At 51.3% G+C, this 19,825-nt stretch overlaps 2 protein-coding genes across 2 annotated transcripts; both read left to right on the top strand.

The window, feature by feature from the left end:
* Window positions 1–786: 786 nt before the first annotated feature.
* Window positions 787–5,805, top strand: CSUI_000689 (uncharacterized protein). Its single transcript, XM_068060920.1, has one exon. The coding sequence runs from the start codon at window positions 2,328–2,330 to the stop codon at window positions 4,866–4,868; it is 2,541 nt and encodes an 846-aa protein (XP_067927103.1). The 5' UTR covers window positions 787–2,327; the 3' UTR covers window positions 4,869–5,805.
* A 2,002-nt stretch (window positions 5,806–7,807) lies between these two features.
* CSUI_000688 (uncharacterized protein) lies at window positions 7,808–19,029 on the top strand. The gene is made up of 13 exons (XM_068060919.1): window positions 7,808–9,329; window positions 10,181–10,271; window positions 11,240–11,393; window positions 11,930–12,003; window positions 12,507–12,551; window positions 13,359–13,467; window positions 14,228–14,387; window positions 14,990–15,110; window positions 15,816–15,866; window positions 16,519–16,611; window positions 17,299–17,377; window positions 17,743–17,819; window positions 18,339–19,029. Exons 1-13 carry the CDS (start codon window positions 8,704–8,706, stop codon window positions 18,438–18,440), a joined length of 1,782 nt encoding a protein of 593 aa, XP_067927102.1. The 5' UTR covers window positions 7,808–8,703; the 3' UTR covers window positions 18,441–19,029.
* The last annotated feature ends 796 nt before the right edge of the window (window positions 19,030–19,825 follow it).

Here is a 19,825-nt window from a genome sequence, read left to right as displayed (position 1 = left end):
TCAACCCCCAGCCCCATAAATGCATCACGACACAATGCGAGACCCGATCGCGCTGAGGTGCGAAGCCGGGACTGCATTGACTGCAACGTCCTCCGGGGAACCAACTGAGTCCTGATTCCTGGACGTGTAGGCAGGCAGCTGTTTGACGCAGTCAACCTGACGACAACGAGAACGGGGAACCTGGATAGGCATACTGCCTGTCCGTGGAAAGCCTAGCCCCAGGCGGAACCTTCGTTGGCGTGGGGAGTACTGTCAGGAACCGGTCTTGGCAGCTGAGCAACACACGGGCGTTCTCCCATTGCTCTCCTACTTACTCTGGCCCTGCGAGCAAACGGTACACAAGCCTAGTATCATGGTCCTTGGTTCATTCATCTGTAGTGACCACACACATGTAGCGAAGTCTCCGCTGTGTCTCGTCTGCGGGTCCGCCGCCGGAACGGACACAATCGGGTGTCTGCAGGAATGACTACCCCTTCACAACTACGGAGAGTGATTGGGGGCTGTAAGGAGGCTCCCTGGCAGCACGTAGAGTAGAGGCGGCAGGTTGGTGACACCTTGTTACTGGCAAAAAGAAAGGGGACGCGGTTTTATCATCCCTGCTGCACTTGCAGCTCCTCCTTTTGGTGAGAGCGCAACTTTTAGGAGGCACTGGCTTGTGCCGCTGTTGTGGTACGCCCCGTCCCAGCAGAACCACTGTCACCAAGAACCCCGGGGAGGTCGACCAGCCTCCTCTTCGTGACGAAACAGCACCAGAAGGAACAAGGAACATCTGTTTTCTCCCACTGAAGAGCCAATCCTTGCCCGAAACACCAGAACGCTACGCCGGCGTGGCCAGCGAAGCAGCAATGCTCCAGAATAAAACCCGTTAAAACTTTCTCCCGCCACGCCGCAAAGCCCCAAATCCCCGAGCCTGTACTTACCTTGCGTTTCCTGCAGTCAACCGAACCCGTTCACGTAAACCTGTTCTGGTTGCCATTCATGGGATGCAAGTTAGCTGACGTAAGAGGCGGCAGGGACTGACCGCATTGAAGACTCTCATGACTAGAGTTCGTCTCCTCGACTCGCCGATCATGGGCGTGAAAAGGCTCCATTCGTATGGAAATGCAGCTTGACCCTCCTGTGTCTTTACTGCTTTTCAATTTCCCTTTTTTTTCCCTTCTTGCAGCGATAGATAAGAGTGCCTCAAAGCGTGTGGCTTCCTTTCATTTGATAGATATTACCTGTGCTGGGCTACACGAGAACAGAAATGCCTGTACGGGGCGTCCGCAAAAAGACGGAAGCGTGCATGTACGAGGGAGAAAGTTTGCTCTCTCTCACGTCGACTCTTCACTATAACTTTTTGGCTCTTTGTACTAACGCGTCCTTTCTACAGTTTTCGGACCAGAAATGGTCAGCGACCAGAGTGCGACAATTTCCTTCCGGCAAGCTGGCGTCTCTGCGTTCACATAGAACCTTTTTAGGCCTGTCGAAGACCATGCTTGTGTTTTTGCGCCTTGCTGGAAATGAGAAGATCGGAGCCGCGTCCTCCTGTTTTTTACTATGGTACCAAAGAAGCACCCGCATGACCCCGCGTGACATCTGAGGCAGTTCTGTCAACGGTGAAATGTCACCCGCAACATGATCGTCGGTCTCCATTCCGAGGATCTTGTTAAATTTTCCCCAGCGGTCAACGTGCTCACGCGAAGGAGATACCCTCGAGGCCTTTTGTGTGTGACTTTCCCTTTCGGGGGGGTTCCCTTGCACGTGGTCGTTCACGGCTCCGTTCGGTTGGGTCCTGGAGCTGAGTTGCTCTTCACTGAGAGTCTCTTTGGCCAGCTTCCTCATGGCACACGTTTTTTGTCTTCCTGCTGACGTTCTCATCCCCCGGTAATGGGGGGTCCCTTGTGTTCGTTGAGATTCTTCTTTTCTAGAGCGGTAGGCCCTCCGTTATTCAATTGAGCGCAGTGACGGAGGCAATGAACAATGTCGTTTATCTCTCTTTGCCTGGTGTTGTCTTTATCCCATACTACTTGACTTCAAAGCCGCTGATTCCTTTCGTATGTGTTCCTATCTGGCCTGAGTACTCTTCTCTTTTTTCCCAGTTTCCCGGTGCCCATTGTCCTGTCGACTCGAATCGGTTGACGACACCTCGAGGCTATTCCTGTGGAAGCGGTTGAAGAACCTGTCATACCAGCTGCAGCTGTACTCTACATTGCGCCCGGTCAGTCTGTGTCACCGTGACGCGTGTCGGTGACTAATGTACGAGTCTTCGTGTGGTGGAGATCTTTTCCTTTACGCACACTCGTTTTCTTCACGTGTATCCTCCTGGCTACTTCGCTCCTACCATCATGCCAGGGGCTCCAGTTCGTCCGGCTGACGAGCCAGTGTCGTCCTACCCGATGTCTTCTTCGAACGCAAGGTCGTACGCGCCTTCTTCCTATCCCACATCTGGAAACTATGGCGAATCAAATTCCTTCTCCGGGGCTGCTGGTCCTAGAGGGGGTGGGGGGCTTTCTATTCCATTAGAAGCTGTGGGGACGTCTAACACATCGTTATTACATAGTCCAGGTTTACTTATGATGGCGGGGGGGGATGACCCACCAAGTTCAGGGCCGTCAAATGCAGCTGCCGAGAAGATCTGGCGAAGTTATTTGTATGGACAGTTAGCAAATGTTACGAAAGCTGCGGTGTGGTGGTCAATGTTTGGTACTTTGATGATATCTATTGTAGGAAATGATAATGCTGTAGGTATCACTAGGGCAGCTTTCAATCTAGCTTTAGTGGTAGTATCCCCCTTGGCTGGGGCTGTAGCAGAGAGAGCAAGCATACGTAGATTGCTAGCTACTAGCACAGTTACACGAGTGCTGATTTGGAGTGTTGCAGTTCCGGCGGCATGGATTCTCCTCAAGAACGATCCTGAACGTGCAGGCTGGTTTCTCCCTTGTTTAGTTGGACTGATGTTTTTCGATGGAGTCCAGGTCGCCTTTGCCAATGTCGTTGACATCGATTGTGGTGGGTTAGATACTTTGAGCGCACAATATAATCTTCCTGTAGATGATACTTTGAGGAACAAGTTAAATGGATGCCACCAGACTGTGTTTGACCTCTCTTTCATCTTGTTTACTCCCCCTATTGCATTATGTGTATACCTGTTCTCACAACACCTAGAACCGCTAGTGCCATCGTCTTGGGTACCTTATCTAGGCACCGATACCGGTGTCTTTGCCCTTGTATCCAGTATGGGTCTTGTATTCTTTTTGCTCTCTGCTGTGTCTCTCGGATGTTATCTTGTTGGCATTCCGCGAAAAGTGTCCAGTTCTCTTTACTCTGGAAGTTCTGGTTCGGATGGAAGTTTGTCCGCCGGGGGTCAAGGAGGGGACGAACGTGGCAGTAGAAGTGTTTTGGGAGGGAGTGGTAGTGGTGGAATGGGTTCATCTATGCGTGGGGGCCCGGGGTTTCTAACGGATACTGTCGGAGATAATGAGAGTGAAACTAGCGAGACGCAAACGGATCTATCAAGTATACACACATTATCGCTCTTCCAAGAGACAGTGAGTCGGTTGGAGGATGTACGGGATGGCTTTCTTATTGTCCTCCGTGAGAAAGAACTGGGTTGGAGATTGGTCTTTCTTGCGTTTGAAACAGCCTTAGAGGATTCTATGGTCTCCGTTGTTATTCCTGAACTCGCGTTACATTGCTATTCTGCGGCATCACAAACTTCTTCATGGGGTTCTCTATCCTCTCAATTTCATCAGCAGGACTCAAACGGAGTTAGTTCGTCTACATCATATATTCCTCCTACAGGTGGTGTTTCTATAGCGACACAATCACCCTCATTGACTTCCGCTTATTCCTCTTCCGACATTTTCTACACTGCAGCATCTGGAGCCATGCCAGCATCTCTGTCTTTGCCCTTTCTCCCATCTCTAGATTTCTCGAATCTGTCGTCCTGGCTTGACGTCATCTCAAATCCTTTCTTGGATGGAGTGTCAAACCATGCTTTGGCGAATCTGTGGGCGGTAGCCATCATAGCCGTCGGGAAGATTGGGGGGTGCCTTGCTGGGTTATATATGAACAGGCGTTGGGTTCCTCCGGCATCTCACAGTCGGAACTCAGCGTACAGACGTCTGTTCTGGTGCGTTCTAGCTTCCTCTCTCTCTGTCGCATTACTCCCCCTTTCTCAATATATACGTCTGCGCCAACTTGCACCAGCGTGGCTCTCTGCGGGACTTGTCTTCTTATCGGCCTTCACATTCTTCCTTTTCTCAACTGCTCCTAAGATCGGTTTCGCCACACTGCTCCAAGGCTTGGTTGCTTCTCAGCAGGTGGCCTGTAAGGTCTTTGGTTTTGTTGGGACGTTTGTTACTATAACGGACGCTGTGGTCATTGCATGCGTCAACTTAATCATAACTGCGTTTTCTCCTCATTTTCTCTCAGGCTTATCCTGTGTCACAGCCGTGTATCTCGTGCATGGCCTTATTGAGGCTCTACTAGGTCCACTGCTCATTCTAGAACCACCTGTCAGCGTAGGTGGGGGAGCTTCTGATTTGACCTCTGGGGGTAGTCGTGGAGCCGCGCGTGATGCGCGCCTGATGATGGCTGAAGCAGGCTTTGTGATGGGTGGTGATATCGGGGGACGAGGCGGGATAACCGCAGATGGCATTATGTTTGGATCTGCTCCAAACCCCTCACCAAACTATGGCGGGCTTCCTGGAAGTTATCAGGGAGCTGCGCCCCCTCTCCAAGAGCAGCGACCCCAGCAGCATATGTACTGGGGCAATGACTCTATCGGAGATGTAGGAGCGGGGGGCTCAGTTGGTACGGCTTATCCGGTGGCCACGGATCATCGTCACCAGCGCGTAGCAGGTAGAATGGAAGGCAGTCACTGAAACTGAGAGATTCAGGGGGAAGACAAGGGCAGGGTGGACCGGTTCAGCTGGAAGCGCGTTGTTGGGCGTTCCTTTTCGGCGTTTTTGACGCGCCGAACATACATTTAGGGTCTTCCGTCTCTTCAAGGAGAGCTCTCGCTTTCACTCGAGACGATTGTTTTGTTCAAAAGAAGTAGAATGCCGTTCAGCAAGCAACCATGAGGTGTAGTAGCGACACTCTGGTCAGGGGTCTTACACGGTGTATTATCGTACAGGGACTTCAAAGTTCACGATCAGATGTTCTGTGCCCTGTTCGTTAGTGCCTCAGGAGTATCCTCACTGTTGTCTCCTTCGGTGCCGAGCGGAGAGGGCGTCTTCGTACTTTCTTTATCTCTTCAGGTTTTTGTGTAGACATCTTTTGAAGCGATGTGGTCGGGGTATAAGCTCGACATTTGCGCATGCTTACCAAATGGTTATTGCGAAACCACTGGGCGACCGTGATGTGACGGCAGGAGTCATAAAGCTGCGCCTTCTTCAGTGTCTTCTCATCAGCCTTTTTACTCTGTTAGTATCGATCGTTGAATGCCTGTCTTGCACAGTGTTGTCTGAGGCAAGCAGTGACCTCTGGAAGAGCATGCATGCGTTCGGCGACCCGCTGTCGTGGACGGTAACTGTTGGTCAACTTGCCCTGTCGGGTACTGAAGCCTGTCGTTAAGCCCGGTTACTGAGGACGACTGTGCTTCTGGCCACTCCACGCCATCACTGTGTACATGCATTTGACGCAGGAATGACTGGTCAGATCGCAAAGACATCGGCTTACGCACGTCCGCGGTCGTCTTCCGGTTAGACAGACAGTTGTTGTGCGGGCAGGAACGGGATCCAGCCTTTTCTAGCTTTTTATCGGTTTGTCTGCAGGCAAACGGGACAGCGTTAGTAATGGGGAAGCAGTTTTCCGGTTGCGCTGTTGCTTTTACGCCGACGCAGTACAAGCCCTAGTCACGGGACTCCGTTCTGACGCGCAGGGGTGCTTGTAGGAGATTCTGAAAAGCGTATACCGTTTCATCCCCTCCTTCTCGCGCTTTAGCTCCGGCGCCCGGATTGTCAGTCGCTATCAAACTTGCTACTTTCTCAAAGCGTTGCATGCTTGCCTGTCGCTTACGTACTAGAGCGCCGTCGCTGCAGTCATTCACTTTCGCTTCGTGTATCGCCAGCACGCGAGGCAGGTGGGCCGTTCGTCTAGAATGCGAACCCCTGTACGGACATGCTTCAAATTCGTAAATTGCCCGTGTGCGTAATTAGGCCTGTGGCTTCTGGGCGCCCTCGAAGATAGCGACGGCGAGAATGCTTCGGGCTTGGCCGTACTCATGAGCCGCTGAAAATACACATCGTGTTCCACAATCCAAAGAGGGGTACAGGGTTATCCTCTGGATGAAGAAAAGAAAAGCAGAGGTCTTCTTCAGTGGGCCCAGTAGGCGAGATCGGTGCGGAGGCGGGGTGCTGCGTTACTTCGTCTCTTCGTTCTTCTGCGAGCCCTGTCGTAGCAGGTGGATCCAAACTGAAAGATCAATCTGCGCTGCGTCTGTAGTTAGAGCATTTGAAAGACGAAGGGACCATTTTGCTTAGGACAGTTGCAGGCCCTGGTATATGCAGAGGGCGTTGGCAACAGAAGGCACTGCGTCAGTTCTTGAGTTCGTAGCGAAGATTCGCTCGTTCATGAAGGGGTGCCGAGAACAATTTGCGTTAAGCAGTGTTTGACTTTGCAGAGGTTTTTTTTCTCTCGGTGGCGGTTGGGTTTGCCGTCGTGAGTTTGGTAATTGCGAGAGTGCGTTCCGAAGAGTGTCTGCATAAGAAATGCTTTCTATTATCCTGATTTTCATTGAAGTACTGTAGTAGGTGGACACGTACTAAGTCCGCCTCCTCCGAGTCGGCAATGGAGCTTATCACCTTTCGCTGTGACATTGCATACTCATGAGATAATCTGTTAGGAACCGTCCTGCTGTGCCCGTGAAGGGAGACTGGTAGTAGGAATCCAGACTTTTAGGCGAAGAATCGGTTCTCTTTCTTGTCCAGGTGCTTGGAGGGTCACTAGGGAGGCAGTTCCGGTGGAAAGAGAACTGTCCCGCTGCTGTGGCGGAGTGCCTGCGAGCCTCGCAGCTTTTCGATCGCGTTGCTTCTTGCGCAGTCGTCTGCACAATACTCTGTAGAACTCATAGGAAAGTGCTGACACACGAAACCTTTCGAATTGACTGGAGACAATCCCTTCAGTGATGTTGAGCAGATCACAAGGGACTTCATTTTTTCTAGCTTCACAGGTGCTTACGTGTAAAGAAAGCGCCGGCAAGCCTTCGGTACTGAATGGAGCGGCCAGGGGGGCACCCTACAGCTTAGACGGACGCAGGTCACTACGCCATCCGGATTAACTGGGCGTTCGGAGTTTTCTTCTGGAGGCATTTTGAGGCAAAACGATTAGTCTTCTCAGCTCTCAACACAGGCTTGGGCAATTTCGCCTCGCAGACGTAGTGCCGAGACAGGGAGCCCCAGAAGTCGTATTGCGGAGATATGGATGGCTGCGACCCTCGAATCAATGGGGCATTCATCCAGGAAAAACAGTAAGGGAGGGCAATACGCAGCTTGCTACCCCCCCCGTCAACGCTTTGTACGCAGCCCCCTTGGCAATGCGATGCGCAGGCGACGGAACGGCGACATCGATCGAGCGCCGGTTAGCGTGTAGCCTGCACTTCGCCACAGTGAGTTGAGTACTCGTCGATGCGGAGAACAGACTGGGGGTGTGTGCGAGGAAATACACTCTCGATACGTTCATTTTCCCTTGACCTCTCCGGCCACTGACAATCTGCCCGCATGCGCTCCCACGTCGCATGCGTTGTAGACAGGCAAAAGCAAGATCAGCTAGCCACACCTCTTCCAGCAGGAGAGCCGTTCCTGCAACTCTTCCAGTGTTTCTTTCAGCGTTCTATTGCGCCCTTCTCCTCTGTGACACGTCTTTCAGTGCTATTCCGGAAGCCTTCCCCGCGACTGTACTTCAGGCCGTTGACCTTTAGTGGCAAACACGTTCTTGGACTTGTTACATCTGCGACAGGCGAGAAGTCGATTTACATCGAAGCCATCTACCGGTTTCCAGGGGCCGGTCACTTGTATTCGCCTAAACCCCGGGCTGCGGGCTACTCTGGCTGTGCTGCTTCCCTTGCCTTTCCCTACCTGGAAGGGACACCCGATTTGCTCTCCTCAAGCCAAATACAAGAGGAGCAGAGGTAGATATGGAAACGATTCCAGTTTCTGTTTAGACCTGCTGAACGACAGTCTACGGAGGGCCTGTCCCGTCCTGGTGCATGAATTCCCAACGTTAATAATTTCTGCGGCACGTCCTGTAGACGCCGCGCGGGAAGAAGTGGCTGCAAGTTTTCAACGTGCAGACCTTGAGGGCAGTACCAGCAGAACGGCCCTCTCTCCCCAGGTACCCGCATCCTTATGAGGAGAAAAAAGCGAGGGGGATTAGAGTTTATTCGTCTTTACCGTGGTCTGCTCTGTGTCGTCCAAGTGAACAGATGCATCGTCTTCTTTTACGATTGTCGGGTGTGCGAGACTCCTCAGGTATGATACACACGACCTCCGCGTAGACGTGTGTCGCCTGTTTGCTGCATTTCCTATGCTGCGCTGCACGTGGCACACTCGCTGTCCTCTGAGACATGGTCGGGCTTCTTTTTTTTTTCCCTTTCGCTCTCCGTAACTTCTCTTCGTCTGTCCTAGCCCCGCTGCACCGGTATGTAGGACTTTTATATGGCCCTCCCCGCAGTCCGGTTGTGGAAGAGACAAATCAAGACAGCTGCATGAAGGAAACATGGTGTGGCCGAGGGTGTCAAGCACTCCCGTTTTTCGGAAAGTCCTTTCTACACTCAGTTGCAGATGTGCAGCCTCTTCTTCGAAGGATGCTTTGATACAGAGTACGGTGTACATACCCTTGGATAGCCACAGTCATCTTTCTGTCATTGTTCCTTACTCATCTCTTTATATCTGCCGTTACGATGCGGTCACAGCGCGGTTTGCCCGGTCGGGAAGATTACGCAGTCGTCCCAGCGCGGAATACAGGAGACTCCATTCTGAAGCTCTCCTATTCAGTGACACCGTCATTGATAAGTCATTGACTGGACTTCCCGCGTCGTCTCTCCCGTCCTCCTCTCACTCATGTACATCAACATCCCATCTCACGGGGAGGGCATCTAAGCATGCACCTCTCTCCACCGTGGGACGCTACTCCGCCTGTCAAGGCCGGGCGCTTCATGGCTTTTCAGGGAAGGGGAAGCCTGCTGTTTCTTCGCGAGATTCTCCAACCAAACAGCGGAGGGCTTTTGCTAGTAGCGTAGTAAGAGAAGCGCGAGTCTCTCAATGCGGCAGCGACTCTGTAAATCGGGGACCTGTTCAACCGTTGGCCGCGGTCTCACCCGAAACACTTGCAGGGATTCCTTGGTAAGTCTCTCTCCTTGATACGCTCCCAGACGCAAAAGCGTACATCCACACTTGGTCGTTGATACAGACAGACATTTGTATGCTTGTATGCATTCTCAGTCAAGGAAATACACATGCAGATACTAAAAATCACAGTGAAGGCTCATGCTTTTGAACCCTCCTTTGGATGGCCGGCACATCTCAGATTTTTCGTCGTGAAAACTGTATTGTTTCGCTTTTAACAACAACGTGGCTTTGTCATATATACGTTAGGCTGCTGTCGTAACTCGGCGTCTCCTGTAGATCACGCGTTAGCTAGTGTCTTCTCCAGCTAGCGTAGAGGGGAGACTCACCTCACCTGCGTAGTGTGGTTCCTCGCACACTAGCCTTTTTTTTTCTGGGGGATGCTGGTTGCGTGTCACACTATATGTGACAGGGAATCTTGTGTGTGGGGGGGTTCTGTGTGCGGTCTCTTTTTCTTTCTAGGAGGTCGTAAACAGATATTAGCACAGCGTTGAGACCGTGCTGGTTACTCATTTTCAATATCATTCTTACGTCCGAAGTAACGGTTCGAGAGAAAGCAAGCGGCCCATTCAGCGCATGCATCTCCTGTTAGAATGGGCAGTGCGATATTATATGTTGTTGGTGTCCTGCTTGTTTCTCTGTTTTAAGCAAGAGGAAAGCTTCATTTCCTGAGGACGTGCTCCCTATTCGCGTTTACTGTCTTTTCTGTCTATCAACCAGGGCCGCGTAGCTGCGGGCTCTCTTGCCGTCTTGAGGAGACAGACTCTCAGTCAGTGTAGGACGGTAAGTGAATCCATCTAATGAAAACCTTCAGGCAAGCATCCTCTGTTTCTGCGCTGTCTCCTTAGGATGAGTCGTGGGAGGCTCTGTAGCATTGTTGAGGAAGTCACAGAGCGAGGCCCTTACGATGTAACGACGTGGAACAAGCTACTTTGCCGGGTGAGCTAACATCTTGGGCATCTTCGTCTAAACAACCAGGAACATGTCCGACTGCTGAAGAACACTTGCTCTTCTGTGTTGCCCTGTCTTCCAAGCAGAGCATCTTGCATTGCTTGTCTTTCACTGGTGTCGCAGGCCTTGTGGTTCCCACAATACTGGATATAGATAGCTCACTCAGTAACTCATAGATGTTCCTAGTTAGTTCTTGATAAGAATGATGTTGTTATTTCTGTTACTATTCTCTGCTAGCGGCGATAGACTGCATTAAAGAACGCTGCAAAGGTCTCTCAGTGGCGGTGAAGATCGTCCTTTACGGGAACAATACGTTTCTTAGGATCTAGGAGTCTTTTTCCGAACATGCTTCCTGTACCTCATCAATCTGAAAGCATAGTGAAACTTCTTTTGTGTGTTTCGTCCAAGCCTAAAGGCATATTTCTGAATTTGACCTTGTCGTACGCTTTGATTTAGAGATCTATTAAGGCTTGCCGACAGCTGTTTGAATGGTTGGCCGTCCACTTTCCTTGTGATAGGCTTCGTTGGCTTGTCTACATGGATACCATAGCAGTCAGTGTCCTGTTAGAGCTTTGGTGCCGGCGAACATTAACGGTAGGTGGACTGGAGGTGCTCGTTCTGAGAACAGTGACTTTTGTCATTCGGTCCGTGAGTGAATCACAAACAGGCCGTTAGTGCAAACATACGGCACACAGAAGAGTAGAGCTTCGGGGGGAGCCTACAGGGAAGATGTGAGATCTTCAGATAGAGTTGTACTCTTCCTCTGAATAGATTTCATGCGTACGCGCAACAGTATCTATCAGTGTATTCTTTGGTCTTGACAAAAGAAGAGAGCCGGCGGTGTCGGTCCCTCTGGCCTTTGATGTGACAGAGTCCATGCTTCTTTGTGTGATCTGGTGAACATGTGGATAGGCGAGTCGTTTGTTTTTCCTCCGCGGGTCTTTCTTTGAGATTAGGCAGAGGCAATTAGCGGCTCCCTGTCTGCCAGAGACATTGGACGTCTCGTCGTATGCATGGCAAAAGTGAATTACTTCCAACCAAGCCTTCTCAGCAAACTCGCAAGGCAGGTATTACAGGGGATCAACGACGCTGATGGGCTCACATGCTCGGGTAAGTATCGAACACCATCACACAGAGGATGATAGTTCTCCTTTAGAGCTTGGGTATCGGAGTGAGGCTGATTAGAACCCATCTCGTTTGATGCGTGTGCGTTTCATCACAGCTGGCATAGCTGCTAAGAAGAGGCTGAGTGAGGGCCGTTGCGGGGCCTGTACAGTCATATGGAGCTATCCAAGTAAAGACGTAATGTACAGCGTTCAGTGGACATCTGCCCTGCATTGGGTCTTCCTAGGTGCACAGGTGTTTACTTACATTACACGGGCTCCGCCTAGGTGCGCTTTTTGTTTGCAAGCAAGTTAGAGATATGCATGCAGGGAACCAGCAGAAGACAGCAGAGAGTAATGTGGGAATTCACAGGGAACGTCGTTGAGTCCGTTCTGGTGTCAATGACACGACTGTTTGTCTACTCCTTACCAGCCAGCCAGGTTACTGCTCTTTCTCTCTACAGAGAGCAGTGGACTGTACGTTGTCGTGGCAGTTTTCTCTCTTTCCCACCTGACACCTCTATCACCTTGCCACATGAACAGGTCTTCTTCATGGCTTCAGCCGGCTCAACCGCTTTGATGCCAAGCTCTTCCACGCAGCGTCGAGACGACTCCAGGTGAGTTTCCGATGAGATGAAATAAGGGGCTCGTACCTTCAGCACTTCAACAGAAGCCTGTGAATAGACGTCGAACACTTCTTTGCGCAGTTCCGACTTTATGGACAGGCGCTGGTCATTCTCAGGCTTAGCTTAATCAACAACAAGAAGAGCAATATTTCTGCCGTGTACTCCGAGAGTCCCACTGGCCTGTTCCGATCGACAGTGTTGGACGTGATAGCCGGAGTGTCGGGTGGCTCCGAACTGCTGGGCTGGGTGCTCGGCAGTTCTAGGGGGGGCCGCAAAATCTTTCTGAAGCACCCTTGAGAGAGTGGCCATGTAAGTCACCGGAACGCAGTCTCAAAACAATCGCATTGCTGGTACTTCTTTGCGAGCCTTCGGCAGGTGATGTGTTCGTGAACGACTTTGATTCCTTTTTTCGGCACTCCTTTCAGTGGAGAGCTTCTTTGGTGTGACTTCAGAGATACACTGTGCGAGTATGAGCTCCCTTTTGTGTGCTACAGGAGACCGGAGTGATGCGGCAATGTAGCCTGTTTTCCTTGTCTTTGGTAAGGGGGAAACATCTTGACAGGGATTTTTTTGGTCTCTGCACTTGTTAGGTTACTCTTACGTATCAAACTTGCAAGAGGCTGTCAGAACATGTTCTTTCTCCCAGGTTACATGTCATGTCTATCTGGTGCACCGGCTTGGCGGTACGGTGCTGCCCGTGGTCGCTCTTGTCGATTCTCGGTCGGACCTCAGTTGTCCGTTGCACGACATCACAGCGTCCGTACTTCCCTCTGTGTCCGTACACCTTATCGCGACACCCGGAAAGATGGAATTCTTCCCCTTACCGTCTCAGCTATCTATCTGGTGCCAGTGCCTTAGAGGAAAGATGTTGTTGGGCCATTATCTTTACAGCTCTTATGTTAATTTATACATTCTTATACACGCAGGGGCATTCTTTGCCGCCATGTACCGTTATTACTACCTCATTCTGGTTCCGGCGGCCTGTGGAAGTATACCTGTCTTGCGTGTACGGGCGTACACATACCAGCCGAGCATCTCTGCTAGGGTCCTCTGTGCATCCTCTTATTTGCCGATTTCTGTCATACCTGTTGACAGCCTGTGAACAGGAGACGGCTAAATGCGATACATAGTCGCTGTATGGTCTTTAGCCGTTCATTATACAACCTACGAAAGACATTTTCCGTTTGTGTATTGTGAAGAGGCTTACAGAGAGCCACCCAATTTGGTACCTTCTATCCAGTCTAGCTGTATGTTTATATCGAACTTAGTTATGCTCATGAGCTGTGATGTAAGGAAGCGTCTGCCGAGTTCTCGCCTGGTCATTCTGACGTTTGCTTTTTTTTCAGGCCCTCTCGGCCTGTCTCCGGCATAAGTTCGTTGACGAGGGTCTCTTTGTAGCGGCTGGGAATCACATGGCGGAACTGCTTCCCACATGCAATGCTGCAGATCAACAGAGTGAGAGAAGCCAAAGAAAACGAGCCAGGGAGCGCGGCATTATAGCTTGCCTGCTTTTGCCGCGTCTTGACAGAGTGCACGGAGGAAGTGTATCGCGTTAGCTAGTTAATTTTTGTATCAGAAAAAGTTTGTACACAATGTTGGACATCATTTGTGGAGCCCGCTGCATCTTAGAAAAGTACGGTAGGTCGAGACTGCTGATTTCGCTACCCGGAAGTTTAACTGGGATCCGTTTGCAGTCCGACGTGCGTAACTTTCCCCAATTTTGTGAGCAGCGTTTGACACGGGTGAGGAAGGCTTCCTTGGTAGTATGAAAGGCGGGGGGTGTCGTACGAAGAGTAGCGAGCAGCGGCCTTTTCTTCTCCTGCTGCGCGGCGTCCGTCCTCCACGTCGCGTGGACGGACCTCATCCCTTTGCTTGCCAGGCGATTCGTATGAAGCCGCTCAATCCATTCTGCAGCTATTGGTAATGCACACTCTTAGTAGCTACACAGTTTCATGCCAGGCTAGAATGCGTGATGGGGACTCTCCTGGGTGGAACCCTCCTGGCATAGTCGGAGTGTGTAGCTGGGGAGCACTGTGGCTCTATGTACCTGGCTTTTTCCATCTGAGCATTGGACAGAGAGATCATAACAGCGTATTGAAGAAATCATACGGTAGTGTTACTTCATACATGAGTTGTGGCAGATTTTACAGGGAGGTAATGGCATAATGCAGTATTCGGAAGAGCGTTCTTGTCTTATCGTGGTCACTGTTACCAGGCGTGGCACTGCTTCTCAACTGCTTCGCCCGGCTTTTCAATATGCAGCAGCGTCGCCAAGCCACCGAAGAAGATCTCCAACTTGTGCCGCTAAGGACGTCCTCGGGTCTCAGCGAGCCATCCAGTCTGGAAAAGGCAGAGCGAGAATCTGTTGTTAACTTGTGAGGGTCTGCCCAAGGGGACGTTACACAGCGGGGTAGAGATACACTGCGCATACATCGACGTGCGACTCTACTCACATGTTTGTACGTACGTGTCACGGCAGGTTCTAAGTACCAAGGAGTCTTGCACATATTCACGACTACAGCTGTTGTCTGTAGTTATTATGCGTATCTGCCCTTAGTGAAGCCGATAGACAACAGCAGTGACAGCTTGCGAGGGCCTCAGGAAGGTAAGCCTCCTGGAATGGAGTCAGCTGTCCAAATACAGTTTTTTCTTATCTTCTGTCTCGACCTTGAGAGGAATTGGCAGAGTGCGCTGACTTTGCCTACGTTTCCTGGGTGTTCTGTTTGAGCATCCTAAACAGTATACCGATGGGGCTTGCGGATAGTGCTACGACTTGTTCTCATGTACCCTAGCGGGGCAAGTGAAAGGTGGGATTCTCAATCGACAGACGGACGTCGAGAGAGTTGTATCTCTTAGAAAACGAGTGTGAATCCTCGGCCGTGTCGACGCGTGTGTGAAGCTGTTGCTGTTCAACTCTTCCCCTCTTTCAGGGTGTGTCCCGTACTCCCGTGTGTGGCGTGTTTTGACGCTTTTATAGCCAGGACATTCTAACAAACATCTGCGCAGCGCTACCCCCTCTCCTTCCCAAAATGAACTTACAGTCACTCACGCTCGTTCTGAATGCTCTATCCCGTCTCCGTTCGTTCCGGTGTACTCCGGTGGGTATAGAGACCTGTTGTTGTGCGCGTATTGGACTCCACCTAGCGCCAGACTAGTCTCCTCGGCAGTTCTGCTCATCTCATAAAGGGGACACCCGTGCCTTTGCACGTCTGTCATAGGTTTCAAGAGCTCAGCAAAAATGGTAGATTCTTGGTGTACATTTTTTTCGACTAGTTCTGTTGGCCAAGAAACTGCAAGACGCCAACCGCCAACTGGAGGCTTCCTCGTGTGTAGCCTCCAGTTGGCGTCTTGATCCAAGAAGAACTAGATGGGTTTCAAAGCAAGCATGAAACTTCTCATCTTCGCTGTTAGGGAGAGCTTGTCAGTTTCTCTCGAAGAACCAGATGTTTGTCTGTTCATCGTCGCCTCCAGACGGCATGTACCTCTAAGAAGCTAGGCCAGCTGAGTATCAGTTCTCGTTCGGGCATGACATCGATATGTAGAGGTGTACATGCACGCGTAGCCGTGCGTACAGGGGATGGTGGCTAACACCACATTCTTCGCGGTTCGCATGAACACTACCCGAGTTGTACGGGAGCCACTGGTAGTGCCTTTATGTCTGCATGCCCGGGGATCTGAAAAAGGTCATCCATGCTGCGGGGGGGACGCTTGGGTCTGCGACGTGAAGCTTTGGCAGTTGGCGCGGCTGGTAAAAGAAAGGGGAAGTTTTTCATCATATGCGATTCTTCGTTGTTTGGAAACAGGCAGAGGTTTTGGCAGCTGTTTGTGATCTGATAGAAGCTCAAGCCAAGAGGGTAAGAACTTTTTCTTGTATCAAAAATGCAACACCTGTGGCACCACCTTGTCTCTAAATCCCGCAGTTCAAAGATGGTGCCCGGGTTGTTGCAAACGACACCCCCCTCTCGAGTCTGTCAAGTGACTCCGTGGTCATCCAGTCGGGGATACCCCTCTCCACTCACCGCAGCAATACAGTGTTCTTCTCTACTGTATGGACGTCTCTTTCGCGTTGAATGTGACATAAGTTCCAGTTCTAGAAGGGGCCCCGATTCTTCATGCAGACCCCTGCGTCTGCGGTTTGGTGAACTCAAGCAGCACACGTTCGCCTGCGTGACTGAACTTGGATTTCTGTAAGTGGGCGGGGCTTTCATTGTCCGTGCTGTTGTCTTCCATTGGAGCCGTCTTGCGCCTGTGCTGTCTCTGTTGTCTACTACATTTTCGCCCCTACAAATCTATCACTATCCCTCTGAATGGTGAGCCCTCGTCCGCATTTATGCGCCAAACACGTAGGACTGACTATCCGTGGACGTGTCCGTGAGGGACACTAGTTTTTTGACCGAGTTTTGTAGGGAAGGGATAACAGAGAAGAGTTTTCAGAGAATAGCTGCCCTTCACAGAGGGATTGCCAGCAGGGGAAGAAGAGGCGGAATGTTTGTCTTTCAATTGCAGCTGAGCGCTCTTCAGGCGTTAACAGTGCTGAATGCACTGGTCAAGCTTCGAGCATCGAGCGAGACAGAGCTCTTGGAGGCGGTGCTTTTACAGGTACAGCCATTGTAGGCGAGACGATACGGCCGTAGAGACGCCTTGAGGCACTAGGTGGTTCAACTACAGAAATCTTTTCTAAGTTTTTTTACGATACCGCTTACTTCGCCATTGAGTAGGGACAGCTTTAGCTCGGGTTCGTGGGTGTCCACTGCATGCAACTGCTTTTTCAGGCCCTTGCAAGAGGACCAGAGAAGCCGGTGCAATTTTTTTCAGTTGGACAAGATTGTCGAGACAGGGAAAGAGTACCAACACGCTGCCTGAATCAGAGCACCAACGGCAGAAGCGGCAGCCCCCTCAAACATAAGGAAGTCCAAATAGCTTTAAAGATTACCCTACTCCACTGTCAAAGGCAAGTGGCGTAGCGTGCGTCTAACGTCAGTGTAGGAAGCGTTTTCGCACGTATGAATCGAGGCCTCTTGCACTTCGAAAGGGAGATGAGGAGATGCTGTCTGCAGGTTTCGTGAGTTGTCGCTTTTACTCTCACGCATTTGTTTACCACGTACACCTAAACCCCGATCAGCGTAACTTGTATAGCAATTTACGTCGTTGTTCCTGTTCTTGTAGTTCTCGTCCCGGGTATTCTTCATTTGTTCTTTTGACCTGACTTTGTATAGCCACAGTAGTTACTTGGGCGGAGCTAATGGGAAACAAGCGGATCTTTAATGTTCTGTGGATCTCTTGCAGCTCCGTGACCGCGCGCACCATTTAAATCCGAGGGACATTTGTTTAACCATCAAGTGTCTTACAGCGCTTCGTATGAAAGGTGTGTTTCTTACGGGCCTTCGAGTATTATTTCAGCATTTATCGTATAGGAGCGGATTCCACATGGCACCAGGATCCAGGCGAAGACGTAGTAGCCGCGTGGCACAGGTAGCAGGATTGCGAGTGCTGCCTGGAGGGGTTCTTTGAGCGGCTCTCAGTGCGCGATGGATGTACACGACTCGTTTCCTGCGAAGCTTTTCATCCTTGGCGAGGCAAGGGGAGAAGGAGAGCCTCTCACTGGATTCCTGGAGGAAACGCTTGGCTGATCACTTTGCTGCAGTTGCACGCTTGAGAAAAAAGTCAACTCCTTCTTACGCAACTGCCATTGGTGTCCGTGGCACTTGCTTTTCTCGCGTGGCTTTTTAGATCAGCGACTTGAGGAAGAACTTGAAGGGCAGATCTTTCTAACGCTGCACCACTTTTCACCCGAAGAAGTAACGGCGGTGAGTACTGACGTTCACTAAGAGAAGCCGTGGGAAATGCGCACTCACCTGTATGCCAGTCAGCGGAGACTGGTAAATCAGAACCATACCGTCTAGCAAGGTTCTTCACGAATCAGACTGGCCCCATGGCGTTCGGTCCAAAAATGTACACTGACGGTGACAGTCCCGCGTAAGGCAGGCAGGGATGTTCTCGGTTGAGGAGGAGCGGTTGTCAGGCTTGTGCTATAGCTCTGCTAATGTTGTTCTTGCTTGAGAACGTTAGATAAACAATCTGTATGTTACTACCACCGTCACCTCTGCTGCAGACGTGCGTGTCCTCGCAGCAGTAGGCATACCACAGTGGAATTCCCTCCGACTCCGGCACACTTGTCGGTATTTGGTTTGGGAGGTCTCTTTCTGAAAACGTTATCCAGTGTGGGCCGAGGCACCCCCTGGACTGTGGGAGCCTCGTCATGAATATCAACAGAGTACTGTTTTCTCAGATTCAAGTCTCCGTGGCTTTCGGGTTCCTGCCTGCAGCTCACGGTGGCCTGCAGTAGGTGGACTGACGCGCCTTCGCGACTTCGGCAATTCTTGGCCGAGAAATCAAGAGAGAACAAGGGAGCGGACTGTGGAGACTGACCGGTCAACTAGCCGTCTTCCCGAATTGTCCGCCCGCACAAAACCTCTCCGTAACTAACCAGCGTGCGTTTGCCTACTTCACGAGGCGCGGGTTCTCTCGCACGAAGGTGGAATGAGGATGGTGATGAAGCAGCTTGCGCACCTAACGCATACTGTGCTTGCGGAGATTCTCAAATGTCAAAAGCGTTACTGAGATGGAAAACTGTGCACAACAAATGAAGAAGTTTGTCTGGGGTTCCACACCTGAGCAAAGGGCGGTGGAAGAGGTTTGTGTGTTTTGATCAGCCGACCGTGATCTAGAAGTGTCAAATGGTGCTGCCGAGTACGCGAGCTGTACGGCGCGCACGGGTGCAATGAGAGGCGACTCAAACTATGATACTTAGCGAGAGATGACCGAAACACTACTTGTCAAGCATAGTTTCAGGAGTGGTCGCCATTTTGTGTAATCTATTTTCCGCCGGATTGGTCTCGGACTTGTTGTACACATGGCAAGCTCGGTTTGATGCTGTTCTTGTGGGTGCGGACTTACTTGTGAGGAACACTGCATTTGACACTGTCACACTACTGTGACGCACTCCTGCACTCGTAGTAGACGATATTCTGAAACTCGCCGGCCGTGCGCGGTGGTGTACGATGGGGATACATCTGATCGCGTTGTCTCGGGCAGGCTGAGCTCCGGACTAGAGTGGCCTGCTTTCTTGACCGTCAGCAACCAGCTTTAGTACGGGCTGAAAGAGCGTGAGACACCCTTGAGCTCGCGCCAACGGACTCAGCTAGGTGACAAGGGTGCTAATGTCACCCTGTCTTCTGTCTTCCCGCAGTCAGTGCTTCGTTCGCGGGAGAGTGTATCTGCTTCCTCTGCATCACTCACACACGTCTCGGTGCGACGGAGTTCAGCAGTTTAGCCTCTGAGACACGTGCGGCTCCTCAACGCTTTACAAGTTCTTTCCCCATCCTGAGAGGTAACTTCCATCGCATAAAACAAAAGACTGTATCGAATTACGCACCCAGGATCATCTTTCAGTAAGTGGAGAACTTCCCGGGACTGGGCAGCCACACCGTGCGCACCGTTTAGGCAGAACGTGACGCAAGTTCCACAGGCCGCCAGCGCGTCGCAGACAAGTGGCTGACAAGCCCACACGCCTGGTTTAAAGGTTTTCGAAGGCCGGCTGTATGTGGTGTGCTGGCGTCGAGGCTGCCTGACGCCTCTAGACCTACCGCAGGGTTACGGCACGGGTCAGCCCGTCGGCGGCATGCTTGCTTGCACCGTCGATTCTCGTTGCGTCATGAGCAGCCCAGAGGGTCTCTCCAGCTATGGGCTCATCTACGAGGGTGCTGACGTCAGCGAAACTGCTTGCTAGCGGGGCGCAAGCCCCGTGTGGAGT

This window comes from Cystoisospora suis (assembly GCF_002600585.1).
Source record: "Cystoisospora suis strain Wien I chromosome Unknown contig_271, whole genome shotgun sequence".
Taxonomy (NCBI): domain Eukaryota; phylum Apicomplexa; class Conoidasida; order Eucoccidiorida; family Sarcocystidae; genus Cystoisospora; species Cystoisospora suis.
The sequence above is the reverse complement of the archived record's forward strand: the minus strand, read 5'-3'. Positions and strand labels throughout refer to the sequence as shown.